Below are 23,571 nucleotides of genomic sequence, written 5' to 3'. Positions count from 1 at the left end.
TCAAGAAAAACAAATGATTCTTCAGATTTAAAAATATTTTTGTTGTAATTTTTTTCAGTATGAAGCATGGCATTGATTGTTATTCATAGCAACTCAAAATATGATGTTGCTGTCTCACTGCTTTCATCTCACCTGCTCAAATCAAATTCATAGGAAGAAAGCTGTATCCTAGTGAAATAAGTATGCCTTTTGACCTTTGTGAGCTCCACACACAAGAAATCTGGATTTTTCATATTCCTCTGAACATAAAAGGCTAGTAGGACCCAACATTCCTTATGGTGTTTAGTCCTAATGAGTACAGAGCTAAATCCCTGCAGTGCATGTTGCTTTCTGGCTTCTTGATTTGTGTCTGTATGTAGTTGAGTTCAAATTCAATTATAGTAACTGCAGGTATATAGCTACAATTTCAAATTTGGTGGATAATTCTAATATAACAGAGGAAGCTGACGGTAGAATAATTAATTGCCCCAGAAGCAAAATGCAGGCAAGTCGAAATCCCTTTTCATCTGAAACAGTCTGCAAAAGAATGTGTCTTCATTCTTCAGTCATCTTCGAGACAGCTCTTCCTGGAAAATCTTGTTTGAGAAGCTTTCTCTTAGATAATATTCAGTAGCTACTTGTAAATATATGGACACTAAATTTAAGGAACTATTTTTTTCCTTAGTTAAGTAACAAAAAGTAACACTGGCATGATGTAGGATCTAATTAATGCATTCTTAGCAAAGATGCTGAAAATGAGTACAACTTTCCCTTTCTAACCCTGGCCTTTAAATTTTTAAACTCTAGCCAAGTTTTTCTGAGACCAGATTGCAATGGTAAGAATAGAATGAATGCTTGAAAAAGAATAATTATTTAAATGCTTAGAAAGGAGATAGAATTTTGATTAAATTTCCTAATACTTTGTGCATTGAATTAAGTCAAGATAAAGATTTCTTTGGTTGTCATTATGTGTAGCAATGCTGTTGCTATTGGTAAAATTTGTCATGGTGAACAGATATGCTGGTCGTAAATCCTGCCCACAGCCAATGTGCTCATTGAATTAATGCATGAAAAATATTTGTTTTAAATCCCTGTAAAATATTACCATGTCTGACTTTTCTGTTGCAAACCACATTTTAATGCAATGTAAGGCTCACAGTCCATGCTGTCTCTCACTTATTAGCCTATTAACCTTACCTCAAAGTTGTACTGTGAAAGTTTTGAGGGCACAATTCAGAGATGCTGGTCTTTAATTGCATCTCTTCTGTTTACAAATGCACCTGGCTGCCAGTCACGCTTCTGCCCTTAATTTTAATTCTGAGATTCTTTTTCAAATGGTGTTCCTGAAAATACAGATTTAACATGTTTTTGTTACTAATAGTACTCTGGAAAGTAAGGATGCTTATGGGCATGTTTGCTCTTGCACCCTTTAGATTATTTCTTCTGAAGACTTACCTAACAAACACCCAAATGCTTGTACTGGTGCTCCTGCTGCGTGTTGTGTTCTCAGCCTCTCAATATATTCATCACCTCATTCCTTCAAGGCTCAGGGCTGTCGGGTAAATGAAATATGGACCATCCGCTCAGTTGTTTCTGCTGTCAGTCTGAGAGAGGTGCATTGTTTGCTTTTTCTTCCTCCTCCAGTTTTTATGGTGTTGTTTATTGAGAGCAAGGGCAGCCTGGCCAGGGAATGCATTTGAGTATCCTCAAATTCCAAAGGGGCAGCATTACAGTATAGGAAGAGCAACAAATAGTGGCTTATAGGATGGAGAATCAACACAGTAAGGGAGTGAACCTGCAGAAGCTTTTGGGTCTGTGAAGTAGGGTTCACATATCATAGCAAGTTGTCATTTTAAAGTCTTTCTTGCCTTATTCCCCTTCCCTGTTGATGATCCTTTATCCATCATTTAAAACTTGACTTGTACATCTGAACAGCAGAATTTGAAAATCTTAATTCTTTGGTAAACTTTCAGACAGCTACCTTGTTCTTTCTTCAGTTATTCCCTGTGTTTCAGTAAGTGCACCACAACTGAAAAGTAGCATTTCTGTTCATTTTTGCATCCCTTTTTAATAAAGATCTCCTTCACTATGATGCATGCAGAAAGTCAGTTATTGTTGAAGACTGATAATTAGTACATGCTGACCAGGATGTCTTTGCTGTTTTCATGCATTTATTTTTTTTTACCTAACAAGCTGCTTGTTGTTGGGGAGCATTCTCTAGTGATGTAATTAGCTTGAAGCTTGACTTGTTTTACTTGCTGGTTAGAGTCTATAAAAAACCCCATTGATTTCTTGCTTTCTTTCCCTTACACCTATTACTTTGATCCTTCTTTTCCCAACCCAGAGGGCACTAAGGATCACAGTAAAGGTGGTTTGTTTTCCATGTTTTCCAAAATAAAGAAGGCTTAAGAAAGTATTATATAAAGGCGAAAGGGAGTTAATTAAATTCTGTCATGTCTTGTTTTATTCTCAAAATATAAGTGTTGTTATACCTCAACATGAAGCATGTCTCACCAGAAACTTTTTGAATGGCAGATTATCACTAATTGTCAGAGGAAGAGACACAAAGTGTTGCTCCTGAGAGAGGGATACAGGAGAAGAAGTTCTCCAAGAGTAGCTTTAGAAGTTAATGTGATACTAAATCCTTTATATTTTTCAGGTGTTTGTGTCTGTATTCTTACTTGCTTACCCTGATGTGATACTTTTTCAGCAAACCATGAAACTTGCTATAAAAAAATACGAATTCACACTTGAAAGTTTAAGCTGGGTTTTAAATGAAAATAACTGAGATATTTTAAACCTTAAATACAATTTGGAGAATAAAGTTAAAAAATACTTTTTTCATTCTTAGAAGTTTTCCTTAAAGAGCTTTCCTCAGTGTCTTTGTTAAACAATTTTCAGCTTCTTATGATTCAAACCTTTATAAACCTTCACTTTTTGTCTGCAGTATCTTTTTATCTTCTTATGCTATGGAAATTTAGGATTAAATAGAAACACTGTTTCCTTCAGCTCACATTTTATGATAGTCATTCCCATAGGAACTGCCAAGTGGACTTAAACCCAGTTTCTGTCTCAAGCAAATATTCAGATCTCTCAAAAATGTGGCAGTAATCACAGCTGAAGTGAAAGGTGTGAAAAACTTTACAGTGGGGCGAGTTTTCCAGTTGCATTATCAGGTCCAGTTTTCTAAGTACTGGCAATGAAGTCTTAAACAGGCTTTCCTTGTCTGATATATTTCAAAACAAAAATCTATAGGCAAAATACAGTATTCAGGAAATGTCATATGGAAGCAGTGAGAGTGTTCCAATGTTGTAATATCTTGTTTCCCTAACTTAATTTTAATTACTTCTTTCCTACAATTAATCTAGCAACAATACTTCATTTTTTCAGCTTTGTCTCTTGCCATCTTTTTCCTGTTTCTAGGGGAGAACTACAGAAAAGAAATAGTAAAAGTTAATCAGAAGGATGTAGTAAATATAACTATATATTTCAGGATTGGTTTTATGAAGATTGAAAGCAGGACCTCACTAGTATTTTCTTTTCCATGACTAATTGGGATTATTCAGTCTGGAAAAGAGAAGGCTTAAGGGGGACATTGCAGCCTCTCAGTACCTGAAGGGAGCCTGGAAGAGATCTCGAGAGGGACTTTTCACAAGGGCCAGTAGTGATAGAACAGAGGGGAATGGGTGTAAACTGAGAGTGGGCAGGTTGGGATGAGACAGTAGGAAGAAATTTTTCAGTGTGAGTTTTGTGAAGCACTGGAGCAGCTTTCCCAGGGAAGTTGTGGATGCCACATCCCTAGAAGTGTTCAAGGCCAGGTTGGATGGGGCTTTGAGCCACCTGATCTAGTGAAAAGCGTCCCTGCCCATGGCAGAGTGTTGGAACTGGATGATCACTAAGGTCCCTTCAAACCCAGACCATTCTATGATTATAACATGTTTGAATAGCCTGGCTGACTGTTATGCTGTAGGAGAGAATGTGAAGGTGTGTTTTCATCCTTTTTAGAATATTTCTCTCATTTAAATAAATATGAAGAAGAAAACCACTTTCTCTTGAAATGAGTATTATATTTTCAGTGTTTCTTACTCATAAGCTAACCATGTACACAATGAACTAGATATCTAAAGACAGATTGTGTACTGAAATGATAGATATTTACAAGTCTTCAGGTGTTACAAGCTGATACTTAATTTTTAGTTCTATCATGGTTTAGGCAATGTAGGTGGTTCCTTTTCTAAGAAAGCCGTTGTGAATAAGTGCTGATTGTTACTACATTTTTTCTCTTCCTTTCTAGTTTTTACAAGACTTCATACTAACTGTACTAGACAGTCCTATTTTAAATACCATGAAGTGATTTATATTCTAAAAACACTAGTGCCACAATCTTTTCAAGTATGAAAGGACTTGACTAATGTTTCTAAGATGAAGGAATTTTCCCACGGTTCTTTAATTCACTGGAGTGATAATTCTTTATCATAAAGACAGCTGTGTGAAAACCCAGCAATACCTATTCCTATGAAGAGTCCTTGTGAATGCCTGATAGAAAGGAAGAGAGTGTGAGGAGAGTAGAAGTAGAAAGAGAAAATATTGACTGCAACATATACTAGGTGGTGCGATTTAGGTAAGAATACTTCCATGCTATGTGCAGCACAAGCACTAGGAAAAATAATTAGAAAAAACTGAAGCAGTAAATTCCTGTGTTTGACTTTGAAGATAGCCTAAATTCAGTGTAAAATAAATTATTAAAAGTTATATTACCATATGCAATCTTTTTGTGTGTAAATATCCCATGGTGATAATGACGCATCTGCTTCGTAATTAGAGTGTTTTAGAACTATGACTTTCCCCTTCTGTAATTGAAGTGGGAAGTTCATCTATTCAGATTACCTGAGGGGAGGCAACCAGTCTAGACGGAACAGGATTCCTTTTTGTTTTAATCATTTACATCCCAGTAAAATCCCCTTATTGAGTTCTGGTTTTGAGGGCTCAGAAGGATTTCTAAATGAAGTCGCTGTACATGCAGTCAGTGAATTTGACTGAGTTTTCTGTCCTCTGAAAATAGCAGCTACTAAGCTTTCAGTGCCTAACTGGAGCTTTGTTTTCAAAGGAGAGGGCTTAGGTGTTCATCTCTGCTAGATGCCTGTTTCCATACTTCTGCCTCTTTATTGCCCAGTGTTGGTGATGAGAATCATAATTCAGTCACTTCAACTGATTGTAAATATTCTGCTTTGTATATGTTACCTTAATCCTGGTGGTGCTAATTTATCATCCAGTTGAAATTACAGAGTATTATGGTTTTTATTGTTTATCTCTTTACAATTTTGAGCAATCCAAGAAGAGTAAGAGAGAGAGCAATATTTGTAGTACAATCTATTTTTTCTGTTTTGGTCATATTTGTTCAGTCACAATTTTGACAGTCCTGCTGTTTTGTTCAAGTTATGTTTATTAATTAAAAAAACCCGTGGAGCTATATTTGTATGTTTGTTAGACCTTGGTGTTATCCATTGGCTACTAACTTCTTTCCTTTGTACATTTTAAAATTTATTTTCAGTGATTGTTTGTTAAGGAAATACCAGTAATTTAATATATGTTTTGAGCAATATTTTTAGTAGGTCTGATTCTTCAAACCATTTCTGTTCTGTGATAAATCAGTGTGATATTTCATTGTACAAAACAACAACATATAAATTGTAATCATGTTCCTGCAGCACACTGGTTGTATTGTTACAATTGAAACAGTATTTCACACGCTGTACCTCGTTGATGGTAAGATAAACTTTAGAAACATTTTGAAACTGATGAATTCCTTGCTCTTGTCATACATGTTTTGAATATTTGAGTGAAAACTCCCAAAACTGTAAAGTTAAATAACGGGAAAAATTTTAAAATTAATTTTTAGATTCTACTGACTGTCATGCCTTTTGTCTTTTCGAAATAAAAATCCTAAGGGTCACAATTCTATAAAATTTTTCATTTCTGTAATACTTTACTTTTAATCCTGCTTGAAAAAGAAAATTTCATAGGAAACTAAAAAAGCCTTTTAGGTATTGAATGTATAAGAATTAATCTTATTTGGAAACTCAAACAGCACCTTTATATAAAGCTGTGTACAAAAAATGCAGCATCTATAAAACCATGGTCAGAAGAAATGTGTGCCAGATCATTAATATAAAATGCAAAATATTAGACTTCAGAAGTGGTCTCCATAAGTTGGGAGAGCTAATTACAGGCTTTCATTGGGAAGGCAGATGTCAGCTGTGGGTGCCTTGAATTGTCAATAATAACATTAAACACAGGGTAGAATATCAGGCTGAGCTTATTCTTTATTCTTCTCTCAAAATCATTAGAGCTAAGACAGTTGTGACATATGTTTTGCTCTGGCTCAGTAAGTGAAGACAAACATAGAACGAATGTCTGTGTGTGTGTGCTGAATTGTTCGCATCTCAGGTACTGCTCTGGAGAAGCAAATGGAGCATGCTTTGCTGGTGGGTAGACCTCAGCCATATCTCATGGAGGAAAAGAATAAATATTCTCAGTTTATCCTGGACCATGCTGGTTATTAGCTGTGTCCAGAGGCCCAGGCATTATTTTGCTTTTCACTATAGCTGCATTGCAGAAAAAAGTATGTAAATACCAAAATAAAAGATGAAGTACTTTTATGGAATTTAGCGCCTGTATAGCATGGTGTGTTCACTGTGTCCATCTACATAAGGAACTTTCCATGTAAGGCTCGTGGAATTCGCTGAGCTTTGTCCATGAGGTAACCTTAGATGCACAGGAGAAGGGAAACTTAAATGTGAATGGTGATGGTAGATCCTCTGAGATACCTTTCTGTTCTCCTTGTGGAGACAGAGGTGGGATGTACAACAGAAATCACGTTATCCTCTTATCCCCATGGCAGTGACTTCTGCCATCTTGCTGTATGTAATGACCTGGGACTTGAGTTACTCACTTGGTGTAGCATGAGATTGTGACTTCAACACTGAGGTCTCTGTGAACTGGGTGAAGGGCAGGACCACAGCCTGACACTTGTCCAAGTTCTGTCTTCTTGCACCCATTTGGAACCGTGTTAGAGGGACTGGTTTTGTTGGGTGGGTGGGGGTTTTTTTAGTGGTAGCATTTTTTTATTTTCTTACTTTTTTCCTTTGTTTTTCTTCTAATCTCCATTCAGCAAATAAATTGCCTTCCCCCATATGCTCAAGACAATGGATATTAAATGAGCTGCAAACCCAGTGTTTTTAAACCCATTTATTTTTGTGATTCTTACATGACTTGTTATGTATGATTTCTGTGGAGAAGTTAATTTGAAGTAACCTAAGTTTAAATTTAGAAATTTTGAGTCCTGGGTTGGTTTCAAAGTTCAGTAGAAATTTCATCTTAAGTTTTGAAGTTATGTGGAGGATGTTTTAACATCAAAACCATATTTTGCAAGCCCACTCCATGCTGTGGGCAATGCACAGAGTTTCAACAGGTGAAGAAAACTCAGCTGCTCAGGGAAGAGGTGTTGATTCAACAGATGACTCTTCTCTTAAGGCTTGTCTAAATGATATTTTGCTTTAGGATACATTTTATTTACAGTGAGAGGGAAGTGTAACTTTCTAGCATAGGTAGGAGATACATGCTACTTGTTACTTTTGTTTTACCCTTTGCTAATACACTTATTTTAGGTTAAAAATGTTTAGAACAGGAATTATCATCTAATGTACTTCAGTAACTATGCTGTCAAGTGGTAGTGGCCCTCATCCTTCTCAGGCAAGTAAAAACCTACATGTTGGAATACGGTCTTAATTATCTGAATGCTTAAGTTAATAAAATATCTGTATTACCTAAAAACATGCTATTACTTAATGCCTGGGTTTAGATTATACATGCATCAATGTCTTGGTTTTTGACAACTTTTAAATGTGTGCTTTATACACTAAATAATCTCTTCCTGGTTTTGTCAAGGTCTCTGAATTATTTATTGCAGCCTACGTTACCCTCCTACTTCTTTGCTAAAAGCAAAGAATTTTATCACTTCAAGATTTTGGATATGTCTGGGATAAATGAATTGTATATTAGCAACATTTTTTGTAATTATGGGAAATGTCTAATAACAAAGAGCCACTCTTCTCCAACATTGCTTTTATTCAGTATGTCCTTGAGTTAAATTCAATTATATGCTACTTTTCTTATTGCTAATGTCCTGTGCTTTTGTGAGAATGAAATACTCTTTGACTTCTTAGTTTACTAGTCTGCTGAAGAAGTAGCTTGGCAGCATTGTCTGTGTTTTCCTTTCTCTTACAATATAATGTCAACCTAGCTTTGACCTTTATTTGATGGAACCTAGTTGTAATATACCCTTCTACTTAACAAGCTTTAAAATAGAAATATATGATTGGCAGAACTGCAGGAAATAATTAGTTCCAAGTAGATGAGAAAAGTGAAAGGAATATTTTAAGGAAAAGAAAGTGATTCAGCTGGTTTATGATGCATGTGAAGTTGCCTCAGCTTTTAATTTAACTGTTCAGAGATGGGAATAAATTTAAACTGCTCTACAAAACCATTTTTGAAGGAGTCATTGTAAAAAAAGCTTTCTAAATAACCTAACTGCTTATTGGCTTATTGGAAGCTCAAATGTATTAAATATTAATTAGTTAATTTGCTCTTTCAGACGTACTAATAAAATGTGGCTGAGTGGAAAAAGTACTACAGGGAAGAGAGCATGTGCACTAGATTTTGCTGAAATCTACCTAGAGAATTATGGGGTTTTTTTAGGTTATAAAAATATATGTATACATTTCCCAAGAAAGAATTCTTCAATCAGTTCTTCAGTTGTTACAGGAGGTGAGATGTGGAATTCTGTGTTTTAATTACATGTGCAAACCAGGACAAGCTCAGTCACTGTATAGATGAGTAGTCAGGTATGCTATACATAGGGGAGAGAGAAAGTAAGGAAAAAAGAAGGAAGAAAAGATTGATTGATTGATTTTCCAACATTTTGTCTGTGGCACTTAAAAATCTGTAGATCATGCATCTGTATTCTGTGAGAAATGAATAAAGAGTGAATCACTCTCCAGCCGCTTGGATTTTTTCATACTCTTTATTTTCCATTCATTTGAATGGCTCTTTACTGATAACACCTTCATGTTTGAAAGGAAGACAACACTGAAGGCAACATTAACAGCCAGCTAAGCTTTCTTCTTCATGAGCATGGATTGGTGAATAGAGATTAGGAGACATTTCACCCATGGTGTCTGCCACAGGCCTTGTACAAGATGTGCTTCACCACAGAGTGATAGTGGCCATGCTGCCTGTTCTTATGTAGACTGAAGCAGAGTCCTAAAAGAAAGTGATTGTGAGTTGCATGTGGTATAGGAGCAATGCATAATTCTTAAAACTGTTGTCATGAACTACTGAGGACTTTTGATAGAGGTCTAGTGGGTTCTAATGCTAGCAAAGAAATACAAGACAAGCTTAATGCCACTTTGGGAGCATGAAATGTCAAAGACTTTGGTGAAAGCCGATTTGATTTTGAAAAGAACTGATTAAATTCATGTTGGTCTAAAACTTGCACTCTCTCTCCTAATTGAGATACCTGTTCAGGTACTACTTGCTCTCTTACCTTTTTATGTCTCATCAGAATGTCATTTTGCCATTTACTTTTTTGGCCTTATTTCCTGTTGACCAGATTGGATCCTTCCTGAAGCATGTTGGAGCAGTGCTTTTCCTTTGAGCTGCCTTTAGTACAGGAGATACCTGGTAGCCGGTTCTTCTGCTCAGCATACTGCTGTCATTGATGATTTGAGTCCCATGCCTTCCCAGTCTCCTTTGCTCATTGCTTTCAATTTTTGCAGAATTATGGTTTGCAAGCCAAGGCTCTGTGAGCTTATTCTCTGTAGGCCATGAAACGAATGGCTTTTGGAAATTATTTTCTTGTGTGAATAGGGTGGCAAAATGAGGGATGTTCTCATGTAAATAACTTCAAGTGCTGTATCACACTTGTAACAATGCAAATCTATGAGTTTTGTGTTTCATTACTGTGAAAGTGACACCTCTGATTGAAACGAACTTTAGAATTTATTAGTTGACAGTTGCTTGTTTTGTTCTAGTGATATCCATAGCATGTTTTCCTCACTATCTAATGCTCAAAATATAATAAACTCCATTACAAGCCGTTACTAATCTGACAAATGCGCATTTTGGACGCTCATACTGATCTGGTGCAATGCGCCAAATATAGAATGAGCAATGTAAAGCTGCTGTTTAATTTCAGATCTTGAAAGGTCAGGGCATGCTGCTGAGGCTTAGCGAAGGGTTTTGCTGCCTTTTTGTGACTGAGCCATCAAATAACTTGCATGTTTTTGTAGCCATTGTTTATTGGCACATTTTCCAGCTGCACCTATTTTTCTCTTTTCTATGACAGAAAAATGAGCATTAATTAATGTTTCTTTCAAGGCATCAATATACTACAGTTGGAACAAGGAGTTCACTTAAATGTGTAAATCTTGTTGCTTTGTCATTGAGAGTATTGTGAACAAAATTATCAAAATTACTTCAGAGGAAAGCTATGTGGAGAAGTATAGCTGCCATATAAAAGCTATGCTTAACTTGAAAGGTATTTAGGTGTTTAATTCTTGTGTGCTTGAATGCTATTATAGGTTTCTAGCTTTCTGTGAACTTTCATTTCATTAAGCCTCTTAAAGCCTGAGAAAAAATGCTTGAAAACCACACATTTGAGAAAAATTTAGTAATATGGTAATACTTCTGTGTATCGTTGGATTCTAAATATTGTGTTAGGAAAACTTAGATTGTACAAATAATCTGCCGTTTGATTTTAATACTGACTTTGTAACTTTGCAGGGACAGCCTGTTGGAGACTGCGATTTTAATGTTCGACTTGCATGTATAGAGAAGGAGATTATATTTCCACGACATGAAAAGATGAAAAGTGGTCTCATTGACAAAGCACAGGAACCATTTGGTGTTCGAAACAAACCATTTTTCGACATCTACACTTCTAGAAAGGTAAGCTTGATTTCAGTTGTTTTATGTTGTGGTACTGGAAGAAGTAAAACAGTGGTAGGTATAGGTTTTCCCTCAGCATTTTTGTTGTGTCTTCCAGTGAGTTCCTCTGCTAACCAAATGTTCAGCAATTGTTGTGGGCTGATTGGCAGCTTGGGATAATCTGAAAAGTGGGTTTGTGTTGTGGTTTTTTGTTTTGGGTTTTTTTGGGTTGTTGTTGTTGTTGTTGTTTTATTACTTATCTCAGGCTTTAAGAAAACAGTTTTTGAAAATATCAATATATCTGAAGTACCAGGTAAAACTTTAAGGACATGGCAATCTGAGTTTGAGATGATTGTGTTTCAAATGCAGTTCAGTCAACAATTTTTTACCCTAATGTGTTACCACCACCATAAAGGCATCTTTGAGATAAGAATATCTATACACTTTTAATTTATTGGGATCTTTGGGGTTGGTATATGGCTTCTTTGGTGTTTTTTGCTTGGATTATTTTTTTTATTCGGTTGGTTCGAGGTAGGTGTTTTAAGTGCCAATCATGACTGCCTCTGAAGCCTTCTACATTTTGGAGTTTAGGTTACACATTTTTCTTTTTATACAATGTACATTTTAGGATATTTTTGTTCTCATTTAAATCAGTCTTACCTACTGAAATATGTTCTTTTTACTACTCCTACAACAGAAATCTTCTTAAGAGGCTTGAAATCTGATAATTATTTTCAATAAGCAAGAAGTTTTATGTCAATATTTGAGAATTGTTTGTATGCCCTATGATAACTGTAAGGAGTTTTAGGTAGCAGTACCAGTATTGATGTGGAGTTTTATCTAAGGCAATATTGGTAAACACTTAAGAGAAATAATTATTGGTTCAAATAGATTTCAAATCTTTATTCTGCTCAAAAGAATAGTGTTCATAAACATATATTCTCAAAAGATCAATATATAATATAAGAATTGTTGCTCTTACTTACCTCAAAATACCTTTTTCATTTCATTATTTGTGTGAACTTGATGGGTATGATTCCTGTAACACTTCCTTAATGAAAAAAGGATTGCATTTTCATATTCATCATTACTTTGTGAATTTTTCATTGTGTATGGTCAAAATAGACTATAAACAATAGTCCAGTCTATTGAAGCCTTGCCCTTTTCTGAAAAAGGACTATTTAAAAATTGGTATTGTTTTGCCCAAAGGATCTTTATTCTATTTTTATTCAGTCATCTCTGAAACTATAGCAACAAACATAGTGATGAATACTTCATCAGTATAGCTAAAAAGTGAGCAGACTTCCTCTTGCATCAATGATGAATATCTTGAGAGGGTTTGCCAACTCTGTTTATAGGACAGCAAGGTCTGCAAGGAGACAAGGAATTCCTTCTATCCTCTAAGTCTGTTCATATCCATCAGTCCCTCTGCAGAGACAGGTGCTGCTGAATGGATCCTAAAGGATGACAAGTGGGATGTGCTTAGGTAGATCTTCTCCTTATGTTCAAAAAAATTAGACATTTTTCTTTCCCAATAAGAGTTGGATCCTTTCATCTTTAGACAGGATCTAACAGGATCCTTCCTTTCTTGACCATAATGAGCAGCTTTGTGGTGCTTAGTTGCTGTCTGGGGTTAAACCATCACAAGATCCTTAAAGATTTACACCCTTGAGTGCTCTCAGAGAAGCTGTGGTTTTTTTAAGCCCAGGTTTCTTCCCTACTTTCTTCCCAGTGTATTTCACTGAGAGAAGATGTCGCTTCTTAAGTCACCCACAAGGCTTGTTCTTTTCAAAGATCAATGGAGGTAGAAGTTTTTGGGCACAGATGAGATGGCTCTGTGATTGCACAAGCATATTCAAGACTGAAAAAGTGGAAAACCCATACCTCATCAGAATGAGTTTGGAGTACCTCATCAAAACATTTGGAGTATGATTTGGAGATGTTTGGTGGTGGTTTTTTTTGTTTTTTTTTTTCCCCAGTGTAACTCGGGATCAAGAAACCCATCAAGTGTACTTCACATACTATTTTTATTTTGAGAAGCTTTAATTTTTGAAGTTCTCAGGATGCAGTTTGAACCCCACAAAAGAGAATGCTCTAGATCTCTTTTTTACAGCCTCCCTCCATAATTCCTTTCTATGATCTAAGACATTCCATTCCATTCTTTTTATTAAAAATAATGTATCAGTAAATGTGTGGTAGATGGTGTGGACTGTAGGAAGATGACTCAAAAGGCCGGGAGCCTCAGTGCTATATTTAATAGCAGAAAAAGTGGCTAAAACTTTTAATTATACCAGAAAAAGTGAGTGTTTTCCATGTAGACATAGTTACTTTCAGTGAAAAAGTGGAAGTATTTACTTGAAACAGCAGTGAACTTTGTGCTGTGTTATATAATACATCCAATAATGAAAATGTTCTTAGAGTTATGGATTTGGAACTTTAATACCAGAGTTAGGTGCTGACTGATTTTTTTCTAATCTGAAAATCAATTTACTGTGAAATGAAATGCACTTTTAAAGTGCAGTTATTAAATATGACAGCATTTGTAGTTGTGTCTTGGGATTTAGTTTTGGATTTTGAAATAAGAGCTGCGTCTTTTCACTGTTATTTTAAGATGTTTGGATGGACTTTTATTTTTTGTAAGACTGAGTTTTAGTGGTAAGACAAAAGAAATGGACAATCACTGGGGAACAGATTGTGTATTCTCAGAGTCTTTAAAAATGTTGCCTTGTTGAACTCTGATACTGATGAAGAAAGCAGTATCACTACTTTTTTTCTCCTCTATAATCAAACACAGATTAGTATTTTAGTGTTAGCTGGGAACACATGTATTCTGTGATAGCTTTTTCCTTTTAATGTAACTTCCATGTTCTCTTAGACATTTTTGAGCAAAGTTAAATTTTTGTTGTTTGTCATTGAACTGGCATGATTGGTCACCTTTTTTTTCATAGCTTGCTTTCTTTTTGGATTTGCATCAGAACTCAGAGATGATATGGTCTAATTCTTCCACCCACTGTGTAAGGATTGCAGCAGTCAGTGGAAAAAGCTGAGTTTTAGTTAGTGTTTTAAATGCTTCAAACTCTTAGGCTTTGAACCTTGGCCTTGTGTTTACAGGAATATTAGGCTTTTCAACAAGACGTTTTCGTTATATTGAACAGGGTGTACAGGTGCATAGAAATAATTCTTGGAAATAGTCCAGGTCTTGGCTTCCCCTGCTTAAAACAACTGACAGTTCTCTTGCAAGGCTTTTTTGTGTCAACAGTCTCAGTCTGGATATCATCACTGAAGCCCATTGTCTAGTGAAAATTCTGTCTAGCAGGAGTAGGAAAAAAGTTCCTTTCTGTGCAGTCTGTGGTCCCATGGAGAATTGTGCCCATCACTCTCAATGGAACAATAGGGCTAAAGGTTAAACAATGATACAGGTCAAATGAGCAACCTTTTGCAAATGTTAGCACGCTGTATGTCAATGACTTGTCAGTTCTTGGACTATTATCTGGTTTTAAAATGACAGCTTGTCCTAGAGGGATTAGAGACAAGGTAATCTCTGCTAGAAGATTAAATGGTCTAGGATCTTCTTAAAAGTTTTCAGTCAAATCTGTGAACTGACAGGTGACTTACTTTGTTCTCCTGGTTTATTTGACATTTGGATTTTTATTTTTACGTTTTAAAACTGCTTTTGATGTAGTTAGGAGATGTGGAATGTTCAGAGTTTATACCAATAAAGGCATAGCTTCTGTTGGGATGGTTTCCTTTGGAAAATTAAGCAGCTGAGGACCTCTGATGATGCAGGAGACTGTGTAAGTGCACACGTTGCTGATGATGTATTTTGCAGGCAGCTGAGGCAGCTGTAAACTAGTATTTGCATGAAAGAGTGAAGCCTGATAAAGGGCAGAATATGCAGACATTGCTCATCCGTGTCTGCCAAGAGAGCTGTTAACCAGCACTGACTGAAAATGACAAAGCCCTGTCTTGTATCTCCAAGTTCCCTACAGACAACATGTGGACAAGCTTTGCAGTCATGGGACAGAAGAATTGCATGGCAACAATGGTGGATGCAGGAGTGTCAAATACTCTGTCTATTTATTGAAGATCTCGAATTCTGCATCTCAGTGGAGAGGGAATATTACCATCTGGAGGTTTTTTATTGCCAAGAAGACTTGTTTCCTCCGTTTTTATTTTTGTTTTGATTTTCTATGCCTTCAGGAGTAGTTTAATAGGCTCACCTTTCAATCCTGCATTTCCTGACCTAGAGTTGGCAGCCATTCTTTGGTGTCTGGCCTACATCATATTTCTCACTCCATCTGTTCCATTCCAGGGTTTTGGCCTATTTATCATCTAATCACCTTTTAATTGTCTTCTAACCCATGTCCTCTCTCTCTACCATTTTTTTTCTGTTTGTTTTTATTTTTTTATTTCTTATATTTCTTCCTCATTTTGTCCTGTTCCATCTCCCCAAGAAGGGAAAGTTTAATGCTGTAAAAGCAGTATTGCCTCATTCCACCCTTAGATGCTTTTTTGCTGGTGTAACCTTCACTTAAATCTTCTTTTTGGCATGTTTTTCTTCCTGTAAACATAAATAATCATTGACCTGAAGAACCTAGTAAACAAACAGTGAATAAGAAGCTGCAAAGATGTTACCTTATACTAGAATTTGAAATCTTCACTTGGCAGCTGTCTTATATCCCAGCATGTAGTACTTCAGCCTGATTGTTCAAAGTCATTTTACCACATGAATTGTAAAGGTAAGTACAGCCAATCAGCCCAAGTGGTAGCTTTGTAAATTGTAAGATGAAATAGGCAGCTAAACTGCAGATCTTGAGCTGAATGTAGGTTACTGCCACTTGAAATTCAGTGCTTGAACTGGAGCTATTTCATGCAGCTGGCTGCAGCACTGCAATGATGTGAATACTATTCAGTAAACATAATTTTGGTCAGTGGGAGGTTGAGGGTAGCAGAGGCTTTGTAGACCAGTGCTGGTGGGGTGTCTAGCTGCCTCTGACTGTTCCTTTGCTTTCTGTGGGACAGGGAGGCTGCAGCCACTTATTTAGATTTAGGTTCCCTCATGCTAGGGCAAACACTGACTCAGCTATGGCTAACTTCTCAGCCTCCTTGCTTTGCTGGAGTCACTTAAGGAGATCCATTCATGAGCAAGAATCTGTGTTCGTTTTCTAGACTAAACAGAAGAGGATTAGGCTACTTGCTTTTGGTTATTATTATTTGTGAGGTTGAAGGTCAAGTATAATATTTCAGCACAGTAGAATTTTGGTTAGTAAAGAAGTTTTTTTCTTTTTGTTTAAGAAATTATTAACACATTAGTTACATTTCACATTTTTCAGAAAGTGATTTACTGAAGTTAAAACAAACATTCTTGGGTATTTTCATGAAGGATTATTTTCATAACTTTTGGCCCATGTTAGATATTGCTAGTGGTGCAAATTAAATTAATGTAGAATAATTCAGATGTAGAATATGTAATTAAATTCTGATGTGTCAAACTGTAGTGTGAGAAAGAAAGCAATGAAACTAGTGGAAAAATAAAGGCTTATGGATGAAGTGTTCTACTTGGTGCACAATGCAAGTTTAAACATCAGGACATATTCAGCTTAGCTTTTAACACTTTAACATTAGATTTGAACATCTAACATTTTTGTAAATTATTTCTTCTGTATTTCGTGCAGTGGAAATACTATATACCTATCTAAGTAGGAAAAAATGCCTTTAACGGTGATTTCTTCTTTTAGTTTTATGGCGTTTTACCAAACCAGGGAAATGCAAATCTCTTTGGACCTAATTACCAATTGGTATGCCAGTATGGGCAATTGAATTGTATATTTGATATCTTCTGAATTAGCTAGAAGACTCAGCTGTGGTGACTAAGTGGGTCACTCCACTCATTAATTGAGGGGCAACTGTTTAATACTGTCCATTGTGCCACTTCACAGCCTGTCACTTTCCAAACTGCCTTCTGGCAATGCGGCTCCACAGGGAAGCCATCAGCCTTCTCGTATTGGAATGACGTTCAGGAGACACGCGCTTAATTTGGATAAAATGAATAAAAGCACAAAGAAAATTGTAAAAATGGGGGTGAATTTTAAAGCAGTTTATTATGATGCAAGATTATAGGACATTGCTGCTAGCTCTTTCTTTTCTTGTGATATGCCCAATTAAAAAAAAAAAACAAACCAAGGCCCAAAACCAGACCTTGTACAAAATTAATCTTTAAAATAAAAAAAATTACAAAATCTTAGCACTTTACTATTATGGCTTTACAGTTTTGATTTTGACATTGTAGCAAATAAAGCCCTGAAGTGCCATTGCATAGGAGAAGAATCAAATTTTTTTAAACATTTAAACAAGAATATAAAGTTAAACCTTAATATTTTTTTTTATTAAAATTAATGCTTCAGGCCCACTACAAAATATTAGCCCAGTTTGAATCAGGAATTGTAACAGTAAATGTATGAAAATGCTATATTTTTTTGTATCAGTTTTGTGTCTAATTGAATTACTGTATATACAGTTTTGTCTTTTTGACAAGTCTTATTAGAAATGCTTAATAAAACAAAATCCTCAATTTGTCTGACTTAATTAAAACAGACCTATCCATGGTTTTGACAACCAGAGACCAGATTATGTTGGAACAACTTACACAGGGCCTGGGTAACAGATAAACCTTAACAAGTATGCAGCAGTGGAAGATCATTCAGCCCCATTGTACTCATCCCATTGCCATTCTTTCGTTTGACATGAGAAGAACAATTGAATGTAATATTTGGTCAAACCCAGAGTATTAGGGAGCTTGCAAGCATCAGTGTGATGAGAGCCTTGCTCAGTTGAAGACATTACAGACTTTACCAAGCATCTTTTATCCATTCAGGAATGCCATAAATGGTAGCCACTTTGTAAATAGATCAAAGCATTTGCTAGTGGAACCTATTAAACCTCCTCTAGCTCCAGCAAGACTGTAATGTCAGATGGGTGTGTTCCGCCAGATAGGAGAATGTGGGGAGAGTGATGTGGGAAACATCCCCATGCCTAAAGGTAAGAAAATGAAGGCACCGTGCAATTTGAAAGAGAGAATTGTGAAGAGCACAGTAAACGAAATGGCCAAACTATGAAATATATTGCTGTTTCTTCATCAATATATATTGCTGTTTGGCAGGGTCCCATAAAGCTTTGAGATGTCCATTCTCCACTTCCCTCATTTTGAAGCCGTCACAAAAGTCAATTAAAGTTTCTTGGAGGGGCTTATTTCTTGTATTTGAAAGATGCATTTGAAAACATCATAGTTAATTGATGTCAGTTTCTCAATTGTCTTTTTGAGAAGAGATTGACAGTGAGAAATGCTTCATGCTTATTTTGAATTCAGGAATGCAGATGTGCTGTCAAATTAAGCATTAACACACATAGTGCTTGTGTTATTCTTGGGTATTGTTTTGAATATATTAGGTGCATAACCTTTGGAGCTGTTCACTCAGAACCAGCACATGGGTGATAGCTCAGTGGGGCTCTTATTGTAGCATGCTCTAGGTTTTTCTAAAATGTCTCCAAACAATTAAGAAACATGACATATAGCTAGTGTTATTAGCATATTTGAAGAGTGCTGTTAATGAATTAGCTGCAAAGCCAAGAAGATATTAAAAAAAATATTAGAACCATCAAACTTGATTCCCTGCCACCCTCACAATATATTTTACTCTTGTTCACAATAGCATTTTTTTCCTGTGTGGCTGAGTAGTGAAATCAAGCTACTTTGGTTCTTAGACTTTCTTAACATGCAAGGTTGCATTCCAATACATACTACAGTTAATTCCAGTTACTCATATATCTGGAAGTGGCTGTTCTTTGAATCTTTTGAAAAGGAGTAGATTTAAGAAACAGATTTCAGTAGATGATACATATGATTTCTCTTAAGTTCTCTATGAAAAAAGCAGACTGTAAAACTGCCTTGTGAAACTGGCAGCAGTTCCAGTAGAACCTGGGAAAGCTCCTAAAGTCCAGTGCATGGAATAACTTTATTTTTTGAATTTATTATTAAATTATTAAAAATTAAATTATTAATTAAATCATTAACGTTATTATTTTTAAAGAGGTGCCTCATGACACAAAGCAAGTTGCAGAGAGAAGGGATGAGTCTCTTTGGCTTCCATGCTTGGAGGTGTTGCTCATTCCCTATCACATGAATATAAACTCATTTCTATTGTCTTCCTCTTCTGGAAAAAATTTATGGACTCCAGTGAAGACTTTTCTGCAAAATTGCTGTTCTAAAAGATAATGAAGAGTTGTGTCATTAAAAGTTGATGACCAGTCTCTAGTTGTTTGGGTCCTTGTCAGTCACTGATTATGAAATCATATGAACAAATGGTTGAGGAAGACACTCTGCAGTAGCTGTGGTTCTTGGAATTACATTATTTTTGGTTTATGGTCTGCTGACTAGCAGTAAGTTTTCAGTGTATTTGACTTTTACATATTTGACTTCGACACAAAGGAGTCTGGGAGCCCTGCACATCACACTTTTCAGCAGGCAACAGAATACTTGGAGCTAAAGTTCAGAATGGAAGTACCAGTGGCAACTTAGATATGCAGCCTTTCAGCTTTGTCCACTTGGAATGCAAGAGGGCCATCAAATGAGAACATGTTTATAATACTTCTGAGAGGGCTGTTGTAGCTATAAGTAAATGTTTCTTTTGATGCTCCTGCTGAGTTTATAACTAGTTGTAGACAGAGGAGAGTACACAGTTGCTGGAGCAAACCCAGAATTAGGTCACCTTCCTTCCTTTCTGTGCATGCACCTGTCTGTTGCCACTTCATGTTATTTCAGCCTTGCTGCTCACGCTGTTAGTAATGCAGAGCCTTGTGGAGGTTCAGTGGAAGTGCCCAGGTGACTTCCTGTCCTGCTGTAATGTGCTGTACATGGGAGAGGTGAACCCTGGTAAAGATGACCTCCCACAAAATGCTGGGAAATACTAGAAAGTGACCCTCCCACAAAATATTATTATATTTTTAATATAATGCCACTATCTGTAGTTAGAACAAATGGGAGGCTGTCGGTGAATGCTTTTTTGTGGAATATGAATTTCAGATTGAGCATCCTCTAAGAGTGTTTTGCTAGATATGCCATTAGGACCATATGTGTTTGGATACCATGAGTGATGCTCTAAAGGGTAAGGCAGTGTGTTCTCTACCAGAATGCTTGCTAAACATCCATGGAGGAGTGTAGAGAGGAAGCTACACATATTCCTCTTGCAAAAAAGTATTTGTTGCTAGAAACTGGTCAGTCTGTGAAGTATTCAGTATTATTAAACACACTAGCTTTGACTGACCTTTAAAAAGAGGGAAGCATGCCTTGCATGCTCATTTGCTTGGGCTACAAGTTTCCTGTCTTTAGTACTGGATTCTGGTCTAGTGTGTTTAGAATTGTTAGGGTATTCCTTATGGAATTCTTACAACCTATTTCAGTGACCGCTTGTAGCCAAGGTGTTTTTGTTGTGGCTGTTGGCTATTCCTACACCTAACAGATGGCACTTGTGTACATTGACAAGCTGTGGGATAGCTGAGCATTACTAATAAAACCTATCACATGTTAAACTTGACCTGACATTAATCAAGTTTTGAATGCTACAAATGATTCATGGATAATAATTAGTCTCTTGATCATATTAGTGAACATCAGTCTCACAATGCTGCCACTATCTGCTTTCATTCTTATAGGGAACAAATCTATTGCCATAATTAGGTGTTTTTCATGTCTTTTGAGCCAAAATGTTCTGTATGATTAACTTAGTAAAAAGGTTTATTTTTAGTCTTTCAGTATGATTGATTTCAGAGCTTCTAGTAAATTAACAAACTGAAAGGCTTTCCATAAAATAGTATTTTATAAAAAGTATATATTTTTATATTTTATGAACTGAAAAAATTCCCATGTGTGACTTTACTCAGTCATTTGGTATATTTTTCATCACCATATGATTCAGCTGTTGCCAGAGATTGCACAGTTCAAAATAGTGGTGATTTTGTTAAACAGGTGAACCTTGGGAGTTTACTCTTTTTGTTTAGTTACTGCTTGACATCAAGTGCTTTCAGGATGTATGTGTTCATACAGACAAAATAATGTTTGCAGCTTTTCTCTGCTTTTGTCTAGAATTAGCATCTTGAGTGGATGGCTGTGTGAAAGCTAGGATTTGAGCTTTGAGCATAATTTTTTTTAAAGGATTTTCATACAGTTTTACAGCCCTGATTTTACAGCCCAAAAGCATGAAATTTCTTTTTGAGTAATGAGCAAGTGAGAAGTTTATACTTTGTGTTCCTTACGCAGTTAGGGCAAAGTAGATAATTTCACTGGTTTACTAAAAATGTAGCAGTTATCTTCAATATGTGTTGGTTTCTAATTAGCATTGGAAACTTCTTTAAGCAATTACTTCTTAGAGAGCTCATTTTTAATTTTATTTTCTACAGTTTTTGATTCTACTTTTCCTTTATGCATATTTTAGATCATTGGCATGGGCCAGGAAATATTTTGTTACTTCATGATTTTTCTTAGCATATTAGCTTAAGAATATTTAGTATAAGCTGTGGTTTTCTGACTGTACTCCCAGTTATTATGATTCATTTTCTTTCTTGCCTTTTATTGCTGATAAGATAAATATAGCTAAATACAATGACTAATGAAGGAGGATGCATTATAGAATTGGACGTTACCCTGATGCAGATACACTCCAACTGATGCTGTTCTTATCTCATTTATTTGACATAAAAATAATATTTTGATTAGGAAATGAGACTAATGCAGAGGAAACCGGGTCATGTTAAATTAATGAAAACTTTTCAACATTTTTATAGGTCATTTGGAGGAAAACTTGAAATCATATAAATGAGAGCTCACTTGTGGTTTTGCGAGGGAAATCTTTACTTTATGACCATGTGTTAAGTCACACTCCTGAGACCATGGGCTGTGATTTCAGGATCTTCAGAGTTACTTGGAAGGAGCCACTTTGAGGCAAGCAGCCAGTTGTAATAAGCCATTGGCTGGTCAAATACTTTGGCAAGTGCTGAAGTATCTAGAGATCTCCTTGAAAGGAGACTCCTGTGAGAGAGAGCACGGAGTGCATTTTTTCTTGCTGCTGTAGCCCTTGTGGAATATTCTGTCTAGTCTAAAGGGCATGGTTTCGGTTGATAAAAAAATGGTATCTGTGGGATATCTTTTGAAGACACATTGAAATATATGAAGAGTTACATCTGCTTCCTAGTGAAATGTTTGAAATGTGAACCTTGTTTCTAAAAAAAACCTCTAAGAGATGTCTTGGTCAGAGTCTAAAAAGAGGAGCAAAGAAGAAAAGTTGAAGGAAGAAAAAAGTTGCTGAGAAGTAGGAATTAATTTTTAATTGCACAGACAGTACTTCATTGGACAGCTTAATGAAGATTGTGTTTCTCCATCACAGCATGCTGTAATTTGAGATTGCACAGTTTTCTAAATAAATTACTTGGCACTTGAGCGTATCACTTGAAGAGGAACTTAAATATGTGCGAGAGGAGAAGGTTTCATCCTCATAGCTGTCTGAAAGTTAGTCTGAAATGGTGATCCTGGTTATGTCTGGTTTGGAGCAGGGAGGGTAGGAAGCAGTAGAACTGCCAGAGGTGTGTCTTTGATCCTCTCCCATCTGCACCCAGATTGTTAATTTACACTGGGCTTGTTTAAATCAGCTGTTTATTTGCAGTGCAATGTTAGATGAGATGATTGGTATCCTGAATGTGAAAAAGATAGAAGTCTGCATGGTTTGAGTTTCACGTGAGTTTGTTTTTGTTTTTTCCTTTTTTTAATCTATATTTCAGAAAGTGTGTGCTCCCTTCAATTCCCAAAACCATGAATTCCCCAGAGTCACTAGAGATTGTTTTGGAAGTTTTACCATATATTTGTAGTAATTCAGTCAGTGAACCAAAATAAAAACTTCTCTCAGTGCTTTGGTTTGGGCTCTATTTCCATTAAAATGTCAACTAGCCAACTTCTATTTGTGGAAAGTTGAGATTCTGTGTTTTATATCTAAATAATATATGAAACTTTTCTCACATGCTATTTGATGCTTTTTTGCTTTGAGACTGAAAGCAGCTGTTCCGTTCTTGATACCTGCTCTGCTTTTAGATACAAAACAAACCAAAAAAGATGTGATGCTGTAGGACAGGGGAAACTGGAAAGATTCTGGTGAGGAGGAAGGAGCAGAGACCACAGCCGTAGCTTAAAGGACCTCTAAGTTTCCCTCGCTTGACATTAAACTGCATTTGATAATATTTTGAAGCATTGCACAGCAACCTGCGTATCATCTGAAAGGAAGCTTTTACCCCACCAAATGCATGCTTAGTTCTTTTCCAGGAGGCCTCCTTTTCAAAATATACTGCTTGAAAGCTAAAGTTTAGAACGTTAGTGGTTTGGATGATGGCTCCATCATTGCCTGCAGACTGATTTATTTTTGGGAAATGTGATAGTTTGGAAGAATCTGAGCCAGACTATTTTTGCATTATTTTAACTGATCTTAGCATAAAAATTATTCTGTGGGATTTCTGATGTCATTCAGAAACAGGATTTATGAAGGTTTATGTAGTAGGTTATCTACAGAG

The 23,571-nt window shown here is 36.1% G+C and overlaps 1 protein-coding gene across 2 annotated transcripts in view; it reads left to right on the top strand.

Annotated features, from left to right (window-relative positions):
* The window catches only part of RNGTT (RNA guanylyltransferase and 5'-phosphatase), a 172,762-nt gene that overhangs the window by 54,405 nt on the left and 94,786 nt on the right, over positions 1 to 23,571 (top strand). For both annotated transcript variants that reach the window (XM_058835956.1, XM_058835957.1), the window contains exon 11: positions 10,822 to 10,986. In XM_058835956.1, coding sequence (XP_058691939.1) covers positions 10,822 to 10,986 — 165 coding nt within the window. The remainder of the gene's footprint in view (positions 1 to 10,821; positions 10,987 to 23,571) is intronic.

The sequence above is a fragment of the Poecile atricapillus genome, chromosome 3 (genome assembly GCF_030490865.1).
Source record: "Poecile atricapillus isolate bPoeAtr1 chromosome 3, bPoeAtr1.hap1, whole genome shotgun sequence".
Taxonomy (NCBI): domain Eukaryota; kingdom Metazoa; phylum Chordata; class Aves; order Passeriformes; family Paridae; genus Poecile; species Poecile atricapillus.
Note: the sequence above shows the minus strand (reverse complement) of the source record. Positions and strands in the feature narration are given on the sequence as shown.